This window comes from Meles meles, chromosome 13, assembly GCF_922984935.1.
Source record: "Meles meles chromosome 13, mMelMel3.1 paternal haplotype, whole genome shotgun sequence".
Lineage (NCBI taxonomy): Eukaryota > Metazoa > Chordata > Mammalia > Carnivora > Mustelidae > Meles > Meles meles.
In genome coordinates this window covers 39,368,085-39,388,460 of record NC_060078.1, presented here as the reverse complement: position 1 = coordinate 39,388,460, position 20,376 = coordinate 39,368,085, and the positions used below count along the sequence as shown (strand labels likewise).

Here is a 20,376-nt window from a genome sequence, read left to right as displayed (position 1 = left end):
CAGTCCATAGAACATGAGACTCTTGATCTTAGGGTCATGAGTTCAAGCCTCACAATCAGCAGTTCCGCTCAGAGTTTAGTAAAAAAAAAAAAAAAAAAAAATAGCGTTAATTGGGCGTATTAATGGCTGAGGTGGAACTGGAGCCCAGTGTTTCTGACTTGATCCCAAAGTAGATCATGCCTCACCAACCAAAGCGAAGAAAGCATGAGGACCAACAGACTCGAAGGGCAGATGAAATCATGGGAGGTCATGTGAGCGAGTTATGGCTGTAGATGGGTCCTCTGCTGGCTTTGATGGCTCCCCCAGTCTGTTGGGGGCAGTAAGTGGATGCTCTGAGGTGGTTGAGGGACTATGTGCGGAGCAGGAAGGGTTGGAGGAGTCTGGAGACTATGAGAACAGAGCAAACCAAAATAAGGTTGTACCTAAACTGATTTTTCTGGACTTTTTTTTTCTTCCCAGTAATACGAAGTTCAGTTCCAAACTGGTTTTTGTTTTATATTTTCTCTCAGAACTTTGCATTCACAGGTGTCCCCTACCTGAAGCTGCTTCCCAAAAGCACTTTTACCAGACATCTCACTTCCTTATATGACTTGCCTTACATTCTTTCTCACCTCCAGTCCATCTGGCCTCTGCTCCCACTCCAGTTTTGGACGTCACTGGCAAAGTTCAACAAGTCAGCCCTTACATTGCCCAATCTTATGGTTAATCTTCCTCCTTAAGTCATCAAACATTATTGGCCAACCTTTTTTTTCTTTTTCCTGAAAACTCTCTTGCTTCCAATTCTTTATAATAAGCTTGGCCTCAAGGGATAGCCACTGAGTCCTTTTGAACTTTTTAAAAAATATCGCAAAACAGTGAGAGCCCAACACACAACAGGTGCTCTGCATGGAGGCCCGTGATATGGCTGTGAACTTGCACATCCAGTCTCTGTGCTCAGAAAACCAGCATTCAGGTGAACTTTTAGTACTTAACTCACAATTATCACCAGCAAGGCAATGTTAGAACATACCAGAATGCCTAACAGGCACTTTCATGACCTGGCCACTACTTCTTTCAGCTGTTCATTTTTTTTTTTTTTAAGATTTTATTTATTTGACAGAGAAGAGAGAAATCACAAGTAGGTAGAGAGGCAGGCAGAGAGAGAGGGGGAAGTAGGCTCCCCGCTGAGCAGAGAGCCCAATGTGGGGCTCCATCCCAGGACCCTGGGATCATGACCCGAGCCAAAGGCAGAGGCTTTGAGCCACCCAGGGACCCCTTCTTTCAGCCTCGTCTTAAAGACTCCACGGCCTCCTGCAAACTCTTAGCTCCAACCAAGCCAGGCTACTTGTAGCCACTGTGACTACTCTCTGCCTTCCTGGCCTATAGATCTGCCTCTTGAACTACAAAAGTTAAGTTTCAGGCAACTTTAAAAGAAAATAACCAAGGGCAAGGGCAACTGGGTGTCTCAGTCTGTTGAGCATCCAACTCTTGATTTTGGCTTAAGTCATGATCTGATGGGTCTTGAGATGGAGCCCCACATCTGGCTCTCTGCTCAGCAGGATGTCTCTTGGAAATTCCCTCTCTCCCTTTGCCCCTTCCCCTGTGTTCTCTCTCTCTCTAAAATCAATCTTTTTGGGGAGCCTGGGTGGTTCAGTGGGTTAAAGCCTCTGCCTTCGGCTTGGGTCATGATCCCAGCGTTCTGGGATTGAGCCCTGCAAAGGCTCTCTGCTCAGTGGGGAGCCTGCTTCCCTTCCTCTCTGCCTGCCTTTCTGCCTGCTTGTGCATGCACTCTCTCTCTGTCGAATAAATAAATAAAATCTTAAAAAATAAATAAATAAAATAAAATCAATCTTTAAAAAAAAAAGTTAAACTTAAATGCCCCCCAAATATGGTGAGTCCTGTTTGCTTACACCAAAGATGAAAGATTTTCCCTCTACACAGATATGTGAAACAGAGTATTTCATTCATTCATTTACTCCATACACATTTCTGAACCCCTTCCCTGCACCACAGTCTTCTTTGCAGAGATCAGCAACAATGTATTCATTATATCCAAGTCTGGGTCACTTTTTCTTTGTTTTTTTGTGTTTTGTTTTGTTTTTATTTTTACAGAGACATTGCATTTGCTCTTAGGTGATACTCTTTTCTTTTTCTTTCTCAATGTATGTGCTCAAAATGAAATTATTAGGTATTTTCACTTCCTTCCACCTCCTTCCCCATACTGAAGTACTGGTTGTTCATGAGAAGTTGATCTCCGTCACATTGTATACAACGTGCAGCAGTATTAAAAATAAAGAGTAAAATTATTTACAGGCGTGAAGATACTTGCAAAGGCTAACCAGTCCTGGAAATCAACACCTGGATTTGTGGAATAAAAAATAAAGGTTTGCAAGACGCCAGGGTGGCTCAGTCAGTTAAATGCCTGCCTTCAGTTCAGGTCACGGTCCCTGAGTCCTGGGATGGAGTCCCGTGTCAGGTCCCCTGCTCAGCGGGGAGTCTGCTTCTCCCTCTACCCTTGCCCCTGCTTGTGATCTCTCTCTCTCAAATAAATAAATAAAATCTTATATAAAAAAAATAATTTCCTTATTTAGGTATTAAAGCCACAGTCCATAAACTTGGTGAATTTGGCAAACTGCTGATCCAGCAAATTGGCTTTGAGCATTTTGGGTCTTGTTGACTTTACGTAAATTGCCCATTCAATGAACTGAATTTTCTCAAACTGAGTTTTAGCCATTTGCTCTCCTCTTCCTCTCATAACACAGCACTTAGCTGACTGACGTGTAACAACAGTAAGAAGACTAACCATGAAACATTTATGGAATTTTAACTTTATACCACTTTTAAACTAACCACTTCCCAAGCACATATAAAAAAAATCAGAGTCCCTGTAATGCACGCTGGGTGTTATGTAAGACTGATGAATCACTGACCTCTACTTCTGAAACCAACAATATGTTACATGTTAATTAATTGAATTTAAATTAAAAAAATAATGCATCAATATTAATTCATTAATTCTAATGAACGGACCATAAAATTGTAAGATATTAATAATAAGGGAACTATGTAGGAGGGTGGGGGATAGGGGGTGAATATGAGAAACTCTGAGAACTATCTGCTGGGCTCTTCTATAAACCTAAAATGGAATTTAAAAAAATAAATAAAGAGATAATAAATAATAAAAAACATTTAAAACACTGAAAGAGTAAAAATAACAAATAATTATTTGGAAAAAAAAATAGAAGAATCAGGGTCCCACAGGCAGGATCCTGCACAAAATCTAATCAACAGCAATTAACAGCCTTGTCTGAAGAGTTGTGCGCAGGACAAACACACCCTCCTACCCCCTTGCCTTCCCCACACCCTACCTGTTATCTCTGCCCACTTCATTCATTTGTTAATTTCATGGCCTGAGGACATCTCTGTTTGCCACCCCTGAATGCGGGATATCAAAGTTTAAAGCAAATGGTCAGTTGGTATTAAAAGATTAAGTTATGCTGCTCAGAGTAAGTCTTTATTGATTTGCCTGTCTTCCGAGAACTACACTGTCCCCACTTGGACTGCATTTGTCTTGTTTACCGTCGTATCCAGGGCCTAGCACTGTGCTTGACATCAGAAGGGTCTTCAGAAATATTTACTATTTGAATGAAGATGGAACATTTTCTCCATCCCCATACTACTACTTCATTTATCTTTCAACTTCCCTGCTTCCCTTGCTTCCAATTTTACTTCCATCCAACGTATACCATCTTCACTCCACAGAGTGAAAAAAATATATATTTTTTAAAAATTTAAAAAAATCTTCACTGACTCATCTTGCCAAAGGGATCAAACTCCTCGGTTTGACACCTAATGACATTCACGGGACCCTACATGCCTTTCCAGCCTCCCCTTCACATTGTTCCTTCTTGCAAAAACAACAAATTGCTTCTAATTCTCAGGACACTCAATGCTCTATCTGGATCCCAGATGTTTGGATTCCCCTCCCCATTGTGATCCCCATTGCTTTATCACCCCCTGCTCACCCATCTCATCAACACTCCTCCCGGGGTACTATTATCTCTGTACTTCACGGTCCTGCAGTGGTTGTGTATTTGTGTAGGGAGGAGAGTAGAGTTTAAAAAAAAATCCCCAAATAGATCATAATTCCCCAGTCATCATAATTTAAGGACTAGTTCATTTTTTTCTTCCTTAATTTTAAATGTTACCTTTAACATAAAGTAAATGGTTTGATATATGTCAGATCTATCTCTGGAGTATCATTTTCCATTGATTTATTTGATTTGGGTCTTAAATTTCAGATGTTTTAGATTATTATAGTTCTTTATAGTGTGTCTTAATACATGGTAGGCCAATCTTATGGGAAAAAAATAGTATCTTATTTAGGCTTCATTTTGCACATCCCAATTGCCACAAAGGTTGAGCATCTTTTCATGTTCCTTGGTCAGTCGAGTTTTCTCTTTTAAGGACATCTGATTCATGCCCTTGACTTATTTATTGATGATATATATAGAAACATTCCTTCTTCCAAGTCTTTCAACTTTATGATGCCATTCATAAGAATGAAGTTTTTAATTTAGATGCAGTTAAAATTTCTATCTTTCCCTTTATCATTTTTAATTTTAATATTTTGCTAAGAAGTTTCTTTCCCCATATTTTCTTCCTTGTCTTCAATGTGTAGGTACTAATCCATCCGAAGGAGAGAGAGAGACACTGTAAAGGATGAGAGATTTCTTTGCCAACCCAGAGAGGATGGCAACATAGGACAAACAGAGGATGAAAACTTTAGCTACTTGTGTCTCGTGTGAAGATGGTGAATTAGAAAAGACAAAATCCTTTTTTTTTTAAGAAATATTTGTCTTTTTCATAGTTTTTTTTTTTTTTTTTTTTAAGATTTTATTTATCTGACAGGCAGAGATCGCAAGCAGGCAGAGAGGCAGGTGGATTGGGGGAGGGGGGGAAGCAGGCTTATTGAGCAGAGAGCCAGATGCGGGGTTTGATCCCATGACCCTGGGATCATGACCTGAGCTGAAGGCAGAGGCTTTAACCCACTGAGCCACCCAGGCACCCAAGGACAAAATCCTTTTGAATCTCAGCTGACATCTCCAGTTGACTGTGGGTTCTTTATGGGTTGACATAAACAACTCACATCTGACTGCCGGTGTCCTGGTACCTTCATCTGGATTCCTTTTGTGCACATGATGGTGAGAACTGTACTTTGTAGAAAATTGTAGGTCGAATTTGATAGAGATTGCATGTGGGTAGAAGTGGTAGTGGTGTAGAAAATGGTTGGGGTCTGGAGCCGATGGCCAAGAAAGAATTCTTAAGACATGTTTGGTGCAAAATGCAGTTTTATTAAAGCATGGGGACAGGACCCTTGGGCAGAAAGAGCAGCAGTGGGGTCAAGAGGGTGGCTCATTATATACTTTCAAGCTGGGAGGGGGTCAGGGACAGCACAAGCCTCCAAGGACCCTGAAGGGGCTAGCTACAGTTAGGAAAATATTGTTTACTATTTAGTAAAAACTCTGTTTTTAATTAAAAATTAAATTTTAATTAAAAACTTCATTCTTATGAATGGCATCATAAAGTTGAAGGAGACCCTTCAGATGTACATCAGTGGGCCCTAAGCTTACAGGATGATTGTTAACCTGTATCTTGGGGGGCTGAGATAAAAAAAGTTTCCAAAGGAATTTTTGTATTCAAGTAGACTCTCAGAATCCTGGATGTTGGGCTAAGATTCCCTTTTGCTCTTTGTGAAGGATCAACATGGAGGCAGCTGAGTCCCTAGAGGAATGTCACTCTGCCTGTTTCAAGCACTTGTCCATGGGTTCTAAGTAGTGAGGAAATCTAATAATTTCTCTTCTGCCTTTGTTTCCTACATCAGTAGAACATAGGAGGGAATGGCCCAAGGAGGGCAGAAATTAAGCCACGGTTTAATCCAAAAGATAAGAAGTGATGTTAATCAATAGAACTCTTGGCAGCTGACTAGATATGAGGGCAACCAAAAGCAGGGCTTGGGGGGCGGGTCAGGGTTCCTGAAAGAAGGAAATCAATATGAACATGATCAGGGGAGCCTTGGTGAGGACTGACTCTGAGGATAATAGTGGAGTTGTCTTTGGAGTGTGTGTGACACCTTGTAGAGATGACCGGCAGGCAAGTGGAGGGAGGCTAAGTCTGGAGACATTGTTTTAGTCATCTAGATGGAGGCCAAAATTGAATCCCAACAGTTCTATAAACACAGGGAGAAGATCATACAGAAAAATCTGTATCAAGGGGACAAGAAGTAAAAGAAAAGCTGAGAAAGCAGAGGTATTCAGAGAGAGAGGAGAACCATGAAGGTGGCGTGATGGGAAGAAATTAGGACTAAGAAAAACTGTTTAGGATTGGTAACCCAAATACTGACAGGCATTGCAATTTATCTGGGAAATGGACTGTCTCACCTATTCTGGAATTCATTCTATTAAACATAGCACCCAACATACTCTTGTAAAAAAAAAAAAATAAGCAAAGAGAGAACCTTATGTCAGTGTCTCAGTCGTTAAGCATCTGCCTTCGGCTCAGTTCATAATCTAGGGTCCTGGGATTGGGCCCCACGTCGGGCTCCCTGCTCAGCGGGAAGCCTGCTTCTCCCTCTCCCACTCCCCCTGCTTGTGTTCCCTCTCTCACTGTCTCTCTCTCTGTCAAATAAATAAATACAATCTTTTTAAAAAGGTTATGGAAATACTCCACACTTGGTCCAATCCACAGCATGGTCCTGAAGAGTGCCAGAACACTCTGCTGTCACTTGATTTCCAGTATTTCACTTACATGACTTCTGACATTTCTCTGTGCTGTTTCTTCTTCTTTCATATAAAGGGCAATAATCTACCACTTAGACTTGTTTTCATAATTAAACCAGCTAATCCTTTTTTTAAAAGATTTTATTTATTTATTTGGCAAAGAGAGAGATCACAAGTAGGCAGAGAGGCAGGTGGGGAGGGGGGGGAGCAGGCTTCTATTCCGGGACCCTGAGGTCATGACCCAAGCGGAAGGCAGAGGCTTAATCCACTGAGCCACCCAAGCGCCCTAAACGAGCAAATCCTTCTAAATACAGTAGTTAGAACGATTTTTCCAGCAGAGTAAGCACTCAGTAAATACAACCTGTTTTTTGTTTTTTGTTTTTTTAATCAGCTATTGTTTCTACCCGCTTTTAAGGTCCAAGAGAAACAGCTTTTTTCATGAAGCCTAATGCCTCCCGGCTCACATAGATGCTACAGTATTTACCACAGGGCCTGGACGAAAGGTTCAGTAATTATAACCAAAACTATTATAATTATAACCAAAACTCAGAAAATATTATACGCCAGACACTTTTGTGAGTGCTGTTATTACAGGTATTGATTTGTTTAATCCACCAAAAGCGCTGAGGTAGGAACGGATAGGATATATCCCCATTTTACAGATGGAGAAACTAAGGCCCCATATCAAGACTTAATATTTAAGCTAACTGCAGTTTCATTCTCCCCTCCCCTTATGTAATCTTTAACCAAACAAGGGAATTTCTTGGGCAACACTAGGAGATAATCCCTCTTACCCTTTAGCTGGGCGATACTCCCTAAAACAACGCAATCCTTGCTAATAAATTCATTTTCTTATACCCTCTCTCTGCCTTTATTAAAAAAACAACAAAACACTTTCCTTTCCGCAGCTCAGCAGAGCTCCTTTCTACTTGCTAAATGGTTGCTGCCCCATTCATGAATCCTTCTCTAACGCCAATTCGATCTTTCAAATTACTGTTTAATTTTTTTTTAAGATTTTATTTATTTGACAGACAGAGATCACAAGTAGGCAGAGAGGCAGGCAGAGAGAGAGGAGGAAGCAGGCTCCCTGCTGAACAGAGAGCCCGATGTGGGGCTCGATCCCACGATCCTGGGATCCTGACCTGAGCCGAAGGCAGAGGCTTTAACCCACTGAGCCACCCAGGTGCCCCACTCAGTTTAATTTTTGTTAACAGTGACTAGTGTACGCTTAGGCCCAAATGCGTAGGAGAGCTAGGACTTAGACCCAGGTCGTCTATCCCACAGGCCCCGCTCCTAAATCCCGCGCAGGGTGGTTCCACACATCTTCATTAACGGAGAGGCAGAGCATCACTTCTCCCGGACTCGGTTATTGGAGGCGGAAGTATCATCTACTCCAACACCTTTCTCCTAAACCCGGGTAAGTGCCACTCACAGAGGGGAGTCTCCCAACCCGGCGGGCCAGAGCCCAGCGAGCCCGGTTGCCGGTGTTCCCCACCCCGCGGGGGTCTTAGGGTCCAGGGAAGGAGGCGGGAGCGGGGAGCGGGGAGGAGCGCCCGCCGGAGCCCCGCCCCGCCTGCCCCACCCCCGGGCCGCGGAGAGCCCAGTCTCGAGTTCTCGCAGATGTGCCGCAACAATGGGGACGGCGGCGGGCGGTAAGGCGTACTTCCAGAGAGGCAGTCTGTTCTGGTTCACTGTCATCACCCTCTCCTTCGGGTATTACACGGTAAGGGCAGCTCCAGCGGAGCGCAGTCCGAGAGCAGCGGGCGGTCGCCGCAACGCGGAACCCCCGTCAGCAGACCGAGGGGTCGCGCAGGCGCAATTCGGTTCTGCGCGTCCGGAGCCCAAGGGGAGAGAGGACCAGGCAGGGGAAGAAGACGCCGGCGCACTTGTCTGCGCCTTCCGCCTCTTGCCGCAGTCCCGCGAAACCAGTTGTTCAGGCTTTCTCGGTATGGGAGTGGGGGCGGGCACTGCTCCCCATCCCAAGACTCAGTAGGTCTTTCAAGATGGTGGTGACGAGGTCCGAGGTCGGCAGGCCTGCTGCCGCCTACTTCCGTCCGGCAAGACGTTTGCCTTCGCTGGTCACCGTTCTGGCACTGGGCTATTTCGCGGTGAGGCGTGCGGCTGGCGTGGCGCATCTCTTTTGGCCCGCCGGGCCCTCGTAGGGCGAGAGGCGCCCTAGTAGCGAGGTTTTGCGGCTGCGCCCTCTGCGGTTGCCTAGGTTACTAGCGTGCGCGGGAGGTCGGTGGGCTTGCTGGTTGGTTTCTGCTCTAGCGTCTTTTCCTTTGCGTCCTCGTCTCTCCGCGGTCACTACGACTCAACCGAGAGAGAGCGGAGTTCGCCGAGGGGGAAGTCACGCTGACAGGCTGCGGTGGGCGGGGTCGGGCAGGATAGGGGTTCCGAAGCAGAGGGCGCGAGGCAGTTGGGAAACGGGGTTTGGAAAATGGGGTTAGACCTAAAGGAGGGATAGGGCGTTTGTCAATGTCGTGGCGTAGATGTGGAATTAAGAAGACAGGATCTCTGCTGAGAGGAGAAGCGACTTTTGTCCGGCTGACAGAGTTCGTTTAAAGGATGATAGGGAAGACACCTGAAAAGTAGTTGGGAACTAAGTTGGGGAGCGACCTAAGTGAAGAGAGGCTCATCTGTTTAATCTTGACCAGGAGATCCTGGACACTGGGGCTTAGAAATGTGTTGCCGGGTCCGCAGTGGTGTTTGCTGTCAAGTCTGCTCCGCTTGGCTCTGATTTCCTCATACGTAAAATGGTGTTGAACTGAAATGTTTCAAAGGTGCGTTTCTGTTCTACGATTCTGTGTTCCTGACCAGAAAATAGATGGAGGAAAGCTTTGGGGACTGCAAATCGGGATACCATGGAGCTGGCATTATTGGGATATTATGAAATTGGGTAGCATTCAATTTAGGATATTATGGAGCTAGCAGGTGCTGCCCCTTCCTTTTGGTTTTGGAGGGTGCAGTGATATTTTATGCTTTCTTTAAATTTGAGATGCGTAAGACGTAATGGGAGAAGGAGTACAGCTCTTGGCTGAGATCTGAATGGGACAATAAATTTTGGACCTGTTGGCACTTAATTCTCAGAAAAACCTCAGCTGGCAGTGATTATAATATAGAGACTAAGGGGAAGTTGCTCAGATGACAAAAACCTAATGGGATTAAGTATTTGCTATTAGCACTTCACAAGCTTGACGTTCTTATTTTCCAACTCTGTGAAGTGGATCATTCCCAGTTTTATTTTTTTTAAGATTATTTATTTATTTGACAAAGAGAGAGGTCACAAGTAGGCAGAGAGGCAGGCAGAGAGAAAGGGGGAAGCAGGCTCCCTGCTGAGCAGAGAGCCCCCTGTGGGCCTCGATCCTAGGACCCTGAAATCCTGACCCACGCGGAAGGCAGAGGCTTAACCCACTGAGCCACCCAGGCGCCCTCATTCCCAGTTTTAGATGTAGAAGTGAAAGAAGGAAAAAGGATTTGAAATTAAATTGTTGTTTGGCTCAAGCCATAGCTTCTGCAATGAAGAAACTATCCAGGGCACAGGAACCTAAAGTTTATTAACAATCTGTATAAAATAATATTTTGGGTGGAATTCACTTAGTATAGAAGTCATCCAGCCTGGGTACTGAGTCTGAAAACCATATAGCTTCCTCCCCATAAATCTCCCCCTGGAATAGCTTTTATAAAACAGCAGAAGTGGAGAATGAAAGCACAGATGACTTGGTTCAGAGTTTGTTTCATCACTAGTTTTTTCTTGTAGAATCAGGATTGTTTCATAGTCTCTCAAAAATAAACATTTGCCGATATAAGTGACTTAATAGGTATTTTGTGTTTCTGGTTCTCTTGCAGTGGGTTGTTTTCTGGCCCCAGAGTATCCCTTATCAGAGCCTCGGGCCCTTGGGGCTCTTCACTCAGTACTTGGTGGACCATCATCATACCTTCCTGCACAATGGGTAAGAGGGCTCTGGAAATGGGATGTGGACCCTGCAGCTCAGTCTTGCTGTATATCTAGAAGGCCTACACTTGCCTTAAGCTATGTGAGAGTGTTGCTGGTTCATATTAAGGCACCTTTTTGAGGTTTCTGTGTTAGATTTCATCACCTTAAACTAGGCTGACTTTGTTTCAGGTATTGGCTTGCCTGGCTGATTCACGTGGGAGAGTCCCTGTACGCCATGGTTTTGTGCAAGTAGGTGTTTTTAATAGCGCTTTATCGTTTTTCTCTTGGATCTAATATAAGTTGAGAGTAGCCACATTTAAATAATCATCCAGCTGGGGCTCAGGAGCCTGCTGTGGGGAAGAGAGTATAGTTGGTGGCTTCTCTCCCAGGCCCCCTCTTTTTCCTATTTGCTAGCAACAGCAGCTTGTGGCCCATTGGGGTGGGAGCAGTTAGGGGAAACAGGGTCAGGCAGCTAGGAGCTATGGATGTTGCATACCAGGTGGTGGCTTTTTTTTTTCCCCAGGGGTCCTGGTGGAGTTTTGAGAAGCCAGCCATCATTAGGGATCCCCCTTCTGTAGTTCCCTTGATGGTTCCTTCAGATGCTTCCTCCAGCCCGCCACGGGCTGTTTCCTTTCGGGATCTCTGATTGGGGGGAGTTTTTCCCTCCCTCCTCCCTCTTTCCTTCCTTCCTTCCTTCCTCAGAGAGAGCGAGAGAGCACAAGCATGGGGAGCAGCAGAGGGAGATGGGGAAGCAGGCTCCCTGCTGAGCAGGAAGCCCTCTTTTTCCATGTCTGGACCAGTGAATTTACCTCATTCATTTTTTTGGTGGCGCAGTATTCTATGATGTGGATGTGCCTTAGTGTATTTCACACCCCCTCCCCATAGACTTTTAGGTCTCTCATTTTTATTATTATAAGTAATACTGCAAGAACATGAATTTCTCATACATCATGGCCCTTCCATTGTTGCTGATTAAAGGAAAAGCTCTCAACATTTTGCCTCGTGTTTTTTCTAGGGTCATGCAGACCACCTCTGTCAGAATAAGGAAGTTCCATCCTATTTCTGAGTTTGCTGAGAACTTATATTCAGAACGGAAGCATTTTTCAAATGCTTCTGCATTTATCAGGATGATCATATGATTTTTCTCTTTTAATCTATTAGTACAGAAAATTGTATCATTTCTGCATATATTGTTTTTAAATTTTGTTTTAAATTAGAAGTCATCCACATGAGACTTTATATACAGATGAGACTAGCAAGCCATTCACTGTAGTTGGGTCATTTTCTTTTGAGCTTTGTTTTAAGTGGTTTAGCTTGAATGACTGCAACAAGGTGTCAGCCTTTTACTACGTACTTCGTGTATGTTATTTCATAAATCATCTCAAAACTTGCTGAGATAAATACTGATCTTCCTATTTTTCTTTTTCTTTTTTTTTTAAGATTTTTTTTTTTTAATTTATTTGAAAGAGAGAGCACAAGGGATGGGGAGGGGGAGAAGCAGACTCCCAACTGAATGGGGAGCCTGATGAGGAACTCAGTCCCAGGACTCTGGGATCAGGATTCTGAGCTGAAGGCAGACACTTAACTGACTGAGCCCTGATACTCCTGTGTTTCAGAGGAGGAAACAGATTCTGAGAGAGAATGAGTGACTTTCCTAGCGTCGCAGCCAGTTGTTGACAAGCTAGAATTTACATTAGCTCTACTTTCAAAACACTTCATCTAAAGCCATCCTGGTTCTGGAGCTTTTTAACCTTATCTGCTCTTCAGAATCTCATGAGAAATGGTTTAATAATATCGTGCCCTAGGCAGTAGCCACACTGCATCCGAGGGAAGAGTGTACCATCCTAAATGCACAAGAAAAATGAAAATAAACCGTGCGAGTTTAGAAGCTGGAGGAAAATAGCAAAATAAACCTAATGAAAGTAAATAGAAGGAATACTTTTTTTTTTTTTTTTTTTAATGGAAGACAATAACTCTTTCGAAACCGCAACATTAAAATTCTGGTGGCTGAGTTTTTCTTTTTGTTTTTTTTTTTTTTAGGTCTAAAGGCATCACAGATGGTCGGGCTCAACTACTCTGGTTCCTACAAACTTTCCTCTTTGGGATAGCATCTCTCTCCATCTTGATAGCTTACAGACCAAAACGCCAGAAACAGACTTAAAGAAGATATCCAAAAGCTTTCTTTACACTTTTGACATTCAGCTGCACTGTTTTGGGGTGAGGAGGGGGATGCTGAGTTTACTTATCTTTCTACTTTTCCAGCAATTTAAGACCCTTTAGTTATTCATTATTCTTTCATATGCTCTGATTGAGCTTGACTAGATGGTAGGAGAGGATTTAAACTTCCCAGTTCTGTAAACTCACCTGTTTGGCCAAGGGCTTCCAGCTACCTTCTTGAGGTTCCTGGCGGTGTTCGTGCTCCTTGTGTCATCTGGTTTAAGCTTGTACTAAAACGGCTTCTTGGTATAACTTTGCTCCCACCTTCTGACCGAGACACCATACCCTTACTGCCCCATCTTAGCTCTCCCTTCTCCCAATGTTTTCCACCTTTCCGAACCAAAACAGAGTGACATTTCCACAGCACATCAATTCCACACGCACTAGGCACCTGGGAAGCAGGATCTTATCCTCTCAAACTTCATCTCTCACACACCAAGAAAGATAAGGAAGATAAGCAAGTGCATGGAATGGGCCAGGCCCAGCAGTAACCTGGAGGCACAGAGGACATGCTGGGTACCTAGAGGAGAGGATTGGAAATGCCTTCCCTGATTGAGCTACCCAGAAGCCATCCTTCTCTCCGCATGGCCCCAAGGACACAGCACTCTGTGGTGTGCAGGGGTCTGATGGCCACTGCTAGATGGCTCCTTCCAGTCAGGATCACATCTTAGCCTTGATTTTTTTTTTTCAGCACCTGTCCCATTGCCTTACACGCAGGTGTTCTGTCAGTGTTTTCTGAACCACAGACCGAAAACTGTATTAACTTTCCATTTGTTCAGTATCATTCCAGTGGTTCTATGAAAACTATAGAACCTACTCAGTGTATTTCCTTCTCAAAGAAAAGCACAGGACTGCCCTTGACTGGTGGTGCCCCCTTTCTCAGGGTCCCTGGTAGGAAACCTGTGTCTTTTTCACACTTTCCCATTCTTAGTCATTTTCTCTGTACTCTGTATCATCTCCCTCCAGCTCTGGCTTACTCAAACACAGATGTTCCTGAGCTAGAAATTTGAACTGGAAGCTAGTGACTACCTCTCCCATTCATCTGGGTAGAACTTTTTAACTACTGACTGGTCAGGGCAGGAGGGTCACTGACTCTGTTCCCTGACCTTGGCAGAATGACTCTGTCACCTAGGAGCCACTAGGGTTCGTTGCTTGGAGGACCACCTAGGCAGTCCCTAGTTCTCTAGGGACTAGACCGTATCTTCCTTCTATGATGCAGTAGGGCACGTTTTCTATTTTAAGCAAACATTTTTGAGAGCCCTTTGCCGCCAAAAAGAGACCCCACGTAAAAGTACAACCCTGAAACATTCTGGACTATGAATTACTTTTGGGGGAGATGACTTTCTATAAATAAATTTCAGTTTTTCCTGTTTTTCTTGTCATGAAGGGATTGCCTTTTGGTAGAGAAAAAAATTTTTTTTAAAGATTTTAGTTATTTGACAGAGCACAAGCAGGGGGGAGTGGGAGAGAGAAGCAGGCTCCCCACTGAGCAGGGAGCCCAATACGGTGCTCAATCCCAGGACCCTGGGATCATGACCTGAGCCAAAAGCAGACACTTAACCCACTGAACCACCCAGGTGCCCCAAGAAGAAAATTTTTAACCATCGAGTTAAACATGGAAATCCAACAGAGTTTTTAAAAGCATGGTCCTCTTGAAAAAGAAACAGTAGTGACAGTAATATGAATGGTGACAGCAACACTATGGCAGATTGAGTGAAATGAATTAACTTGAATAAATGCTGTGAATTGTCTTCTCTATTCAAATGCTTTTTTTGTATGTCCATTTTGTTATACTGTCATTTGATTCTGCTTTTTTCCAAGTAGATTCTAGTATGGAACTGTTTGTACAGTTCAAATATCAAGACTTTTTTCACTGATAAGATAGCATGCCCTTGTTGTAGAGCATGTGACCCTCATTGTATTTACAGAGCTGCCCCGAGCCCACTTCACTCCACGCGCACTGTCTCACGGGTGGACATGAGTGTCTCCTTTCATTGCAGCATTTGTCCTCCTTTCGTTTTCATTTGTTTAGCACCTGATGCAATCCATGCAGCAAGTGAGAGGAGTACTTTTACTTCTTAAATGCCAGAAGTATAAAATCCTATCATCTCATTTGGGGTATTATCATGACTTAAGCAAAATAGAATCTTTTTTTTTTTTTTTTTAAAGATTTTATTTATTTATTTGACAGAGAGAGAGATCACAAGTAGGCAGAGAGGCAGGCAGAGAGAGAGGAGGAAGCAGGCTCCCTGCAGAGCAGAGAGCCCGATGCGGGACTCGATCCCAGAACCCTGAGATCATGACCTGAGCCGAAGGCAGCGGCTTAATCCACTGAGCCACCCAGGCGCCCCAGCAAAATAGAATCTTAATGAGCAAATGGTGAGGGTCATTTTATAGTCCCATAAACTGCATCCCATCGAGGTGAAGTAAGCCATCTCAGAGTCCAGACTCCAGCTGGAGGTTGTGTTTCTCCCATCCTCTGCAGCCCAGGAGCGTAGACGTTAAGTCTGTGAAGCAAAAAATGAACAGAAATGGAGACATTGTCTTTGTACTGAAGCTGTAATGGGGATGTGGGAGAAACATCCTTGTTGAGTTCAAATAAGAAAAGACCAGAGGCATCTCAGTGGAAGCAACTCAGGAAGGCAGACAAATTAAACTATTTTCTTACCTCCTGCGCCTACCCCGAAGATGTCAGGAGCCCATATGGTTTGGAAGAACAAAAAAGAAAAGACTGATGGAAAAACCCATGACTAATGACCTCAGCACTTCAAGGGTAATAGGCCAGTGTGCAGTGTTTCCTTGTAAACATCCCGCTTGTTCAGGACCCCATGCGAGCCACGTCTAAACATGTTTTTTAAGCCAAGGTTTTAAAACAAGGCTTGGGCTTAAGAGGTCGTATTCCAGGTATGTAAAGAGGTTCTTGAGCAAAACAACTTGCCATTTGAGAGCCCTACATATTTACGTGGAGGGTCTGAAAACACAGAAGAGAAGTTGGAGAACCTGCCTTTGATAGAGAACACAATGTGGTCACATTTTTATCTCTGCCTGGGCCCTTTCTGGAGCCTTGTTAATCAAAGCTCTTGGTTCAGCATAAATGTCAGTTATCTCGTTCTCTTATTGGCACAGGCAAAAAGTTGCTAATAGGGCAGCCGAGTAATAAATCTGTAAATGTATGAGACCTCTCTACAAGGTGGAGTATCCACATCAAATTGGGAATGTTGGACAGTGAGAAACTATAATTTTATTTCACACTTCTCTATGACGAAGAATCTATCCTGATCCCACATTAGATACTTGAAGATTGTATCCAAAATACTGTATCTGAAATTTCTTCTTTCTTAAAAATAATTTTGTCAGAGCGAAAGAGCACAAGCAGGGGGAGTAGCAGGCAGAGGAAGAAGCAGGCTCCCTGCTGAGCAAGGAGCCCAGTGTGGTACTTGATTCCAGGACTCTGGGATCATGACCTGAGCTGAAGGCAGATGTGTAACAGACTGAGCCACCCAGGTGCACCCCCCCGCCCCCGTATTTGTAATTTCTATAAACATTTTAAGGTGGCTTCTAAACTTTCTTAACAGGATTGAGTATATTCATTGCCTCATTTTTGTTTGTAGTGAATCAAGAAGGTGGATTAGGGAAAATGCGTTTGGCACCCTAATACTATTCAGGGAAATGTTCATGACGGTGTCAGGGGTGGGACAGTGCATTGTATGCATGGAGGTCTCGGTCCTTGGATGCCCCATGAAAAGATTTACGTGGGTTTCCATGCTCTAATAAAGACAACCAGTGGGATAGTAGCAAGCACAAAGCAGTTTATTACAGTAAAGTGTGCTCTCAAGGTGGGAGAGCAGGCGGGTTCCTTTAAGTTGTTTTGGAATTGGATATTACTGGATCTATCTGGGCTGCAAAGAGCTGTGAAGTACAGTGGGGTGGTCTCTATAGGAGGCTGCTTCCAGTCTTTTGGGAAACTCCTCCCACAGTTTGGGTAGGGAAGTTTTTGACCCTGCAAGCTTGGTTCCAGAATGGTCTGGGGAGGCTTTCTCCGGGGGCGGGGGGGTGGGGCTGTACCCGCAATGCAAGTGCATTACAATGAGTCTAGGGGTTACCTTGGGGCAGAAATGGAAGAGGAGAGCACATGTTCTGCACCTGTGGCTCCTGATCTATCAAGCCCAAGGTCTTGGAAGCCACAAGGTCAGGATATTGAGCTCCCAGGCTTACCATGTGTAGCATTTTTAATCACCATCCCTGCCTCCAGCTCCAGTCTCTATCATTCCCCTTCAAGGACTTGGGACTTGGCTTCAGGGGCATTTCTTCCACTGCTCAGATCTAGCTTTTCTCTAAGGAAAGAACTTTTCACTTTTTCTTTGTACAAAGCTGTTGAACAAGATGTTCCTAGTAAACAGAAATTAGTTAATAAAAATTGCCACCAAAATTTGAAATCTTGATGTTACTATAAATGAGGGTAATGGCATCTATAATATAGAGAAGCATTCCCTAGGCCTCAGGCATGTGGGGACCACCCCCACAACACTAGTCAGGTCTACACTACACCATGAGACCCTCCGTAAGAAGAAAAAAAGAGGCCTAGTTAGCTTTTTATAAGGTTTCTGTGCATATCAATGAGACAGGAAAAGGACTCATAAATAATTTACTCATAGATACACTGAAAAATACAAAAGTATATTATGTTATATATTTATTATTATATATCCACAAATATACCTTTTTAAGGATATTCTAAAAAAAGAAGGCAACAGGGAAAATCCAATCTTATTCTTTTATCTATCCTTTATTTACCCTTTTATTTACCCTTACCAGTAACAGATATCATTAATTTTGATTTATCTCTCCTGTGTGTAATTTTGCAAATGAAAGCAAATACATATTTTTATTTTGCCTTTTCCTTAGGTGTCAGTTCCTCCAATAGATACCCACCATGGAGTAGATTTTCCAGACAAAAATGGGCCAAGGCTCTTTCACAAAACATCTGACATAGGATTTGGGGGGCCCATCCCCAGGAAAGTGGTATGTCGAGCTAAGAATGAAATTTTGAAAAACTTTCCACTTTTTAACCCTCTAGAGTCCTCTAAAATCTCAATGAAATGAAACTGTTCCCCTGATATAACCTCAGAAAACATAAGTTGAATGAATTTATTTTAACTTTCTTACGACTGGGAAATGAAATAATCCAAAAAAAAAAAAAGACAAGATCTAATAAAGAAAATGCTCCTTGAGGCGCTTGGGTGGCTCAGTGGGTTAAAGCTTCTGCCTTTGGCTCAGGTCATGATCCCAGGACCCTGGGATCAAGCCCCATATCAGGCTCTCTGCTCAGCAGGGAGCCTGCTTCCCACCCCACTCTCTGCCTGCCTCTCTGCCTACTTGTGATCTCTGTCAAATAAGAAAAAGCTCCATAAGAGGTAATCCTGCAGGGGTGCCTGGGTGGCTCAGTTGGTTAAGCATTTGACATTAGTTTCAGCTCAGGTCATGATCTGAGCGTGGTGAGATCGAGCCCCACATCAGGCTCTGCACTGAGCGCGGAGCCTGCTTAAGATTCTCTCTCTGCCCCTCCCCTGCTGGAGCTCTCTCTGAGGGCGGGGAAGAAAGGAGGGAAATTTGCAGGTACTTTACTTTCCAAAGTAAAAAACATAGCAACCCTCTGAGAGAACCGATTGAATAGTAAGTCACATTGCAGTCCTTTATGATGTTTCTGCTGAAGAGTGAAAGGCATCACAGTGGAATGGAGTAGGGTCCTTGGCTTTTGAGTGACCGCTCTGTTCACATTGTTACAGTACTTATTACCTATGTCACCATGGGTGAGTTTCATCGTCCCTTTGAGTCTCTGTGTCTACTCCCTTATTTTATTTCCTCTTATCCCCATGTCCCCTCTGCCCCCATTCCCAGGCAACAATCCCCACCTGTTGTCGTGCATATCTTCTTGCAAAATGTACATTGTTGTTTTGTGAGCAAGTATCTTTAATGTTAATGAATCATATTGTGAAATATTAGGACTTAAAGACCCAATCATGTTGCAATATGTCAATTACCACTAAAATCTGGCTTCTTGAGAAGGACTTCAAGGACAGTGTGAGTTTGGTAACTTAATCTGATTTTCATTTACTATCTAACAATTTGCCAACAAAAGCTGAGTTGCTCACATTCCATGTTGCTCCCTTGGAGGGGGAAAAAAATCTGTCTCCAATACAGTGTGAGAAGCAGCTGGAACCTATCTGTCTGTGAGTAAGACAGGTAACAACAGAAAAAGTCCAAGCTGGCCAACTAGCAGAGCTCAACTTGGATGCCTCCAAAAATCTACCTTAATTTTGCTCAATTTAGAATGGCATTAAATGACACAGGATATGAGCTAAAATTATGCTTGCAGTCCACTTGTAATCAGAATGCTGGAAGAGGTTGCCGAAATTTTCAGCGGGACACCCCACTCATTTTACATTAAGAAGAAACTGAGTGCACGTGACCACCAATGTCAACCAGACAATGTGAGGGCAAACCTAGGTCTCTGAATCCTCCATATTTCACGAAGCTGCCTGCCAGCAGTGTTGCATGAAAGGTCCAAAGTCTTGTTCTCAACAGCATGCCTCACCGCCCAAATATTTTACACATATTGTCCAAGAATGGTGCATGAAGAGTGAGAATTATTTCCATCCCTGTTAGCTGCCCTAAACCCCCACATCCTGCCCATGGATGAGTGCCTGCCTTTGATACTGTCCCCATAGCAATGTACAAACACTGCGAACACTCTGCAGACCTAGGGGTTTTCTTGCCATTGATGGAAGATACAGCAATAATATGTTGCATATGTCGATGGAATGGGGGCATTTATAGCATTGACCAAGCTTTCACATCTGCAGTCTTGGCGGGCTTGCTGGGCTTATGCTCTGGGTATTACAGAACATTTCCTAGGAAACGGAAAATAAATCTATTATGGAATTCAGTGTTCTGTGTGTCACTAGTGTTGGCCTGGTGGCCTGTCACGCCTGTTGCAAAACACACTGTTGGCCGCAGGCCTGAATTCCTTAAGGGGTCCCATGATATCCTTTGAAGCTGCAGGGATCTCACAGAATGGCTTCTATGTTGATAATAATAAGAACAAATGTTCACTGAACATCCCCGGTGAGCCAGGAATTATATTTAGAGCCTTGCTTGCATTCTTTCCTTTAAACCTCACTAACCCTTAGGAAGTAGGTGCTGCTCCCATTTTCCCAGTTAGAAAACTGGGGCCTAATGAAATTGTGTAGCTCTCTAGCAGAGCGGGGGAGTGACAGAGCCAGGAATCAAGCCTGGATCCCTCCGAGCCCAAAGCCTATGCTTGTAATGCGCATTATGGCCCTTTGTTTCTGGATGACAGATGTAAACATAGCATGAAAACATTCCTTGGTGTTAATCTGTTCACAGTGAAGTACACGGCTCCATGAAATACGTATTCAAAATGGACTCCACCATCTAATTCCT

The 20,376-nt window shown here is 43.7% G+C and overlaps 1 protein-coding gene across 6 annotated transcripts in view; it reads left to right on the top strand.

Annotated features, from left to right (window-relative positions):
* The first annotated feature begins 8,331 nt into the window (after nucleotides 1-8,331).
* Nucleotides 8,332-20,376, top strand: part of TMEM254 (transmembrane protein 254) — a 41,754-nt gene continuing 29,709 nt past the window's right edge. For 3 of the 6 annotated variants that reach the window (XR_006821221.1, XR_006821220.1, XR_006821219.1), the window contains exons 1-4: nucleotides 8,724-8,866; nucleotides 10,608-10,711; nucleotides 10,885-10,944; nucleotides 12,736-12,912. Coding sequence is in view for 3 of the 6 variants with exons in the window: in XM_046026884.1 (XP_045882840.1) it covers nucleotides 8,762-8,866; nucleotides 10,608-10,711; nucleotides 10,885-10,944; nucleotides 12,736-12,856 (390 nt within the window). In the remaining 3 variants the exon portion in view is untranslated. Of the gene's footprint in view, nucleotides 8,482-8,723; nucleotides 8,867-10,607; nucleotides 10,712-10,884; nucleotides 10,945-12,735; nucleotides 14,677-20,376 lie in introns of those variants that run through there. The other 3 variants (XM_046026884.1, XM_046026885.1, XM_046026883.1) reach the window with 3 other exon arrangements.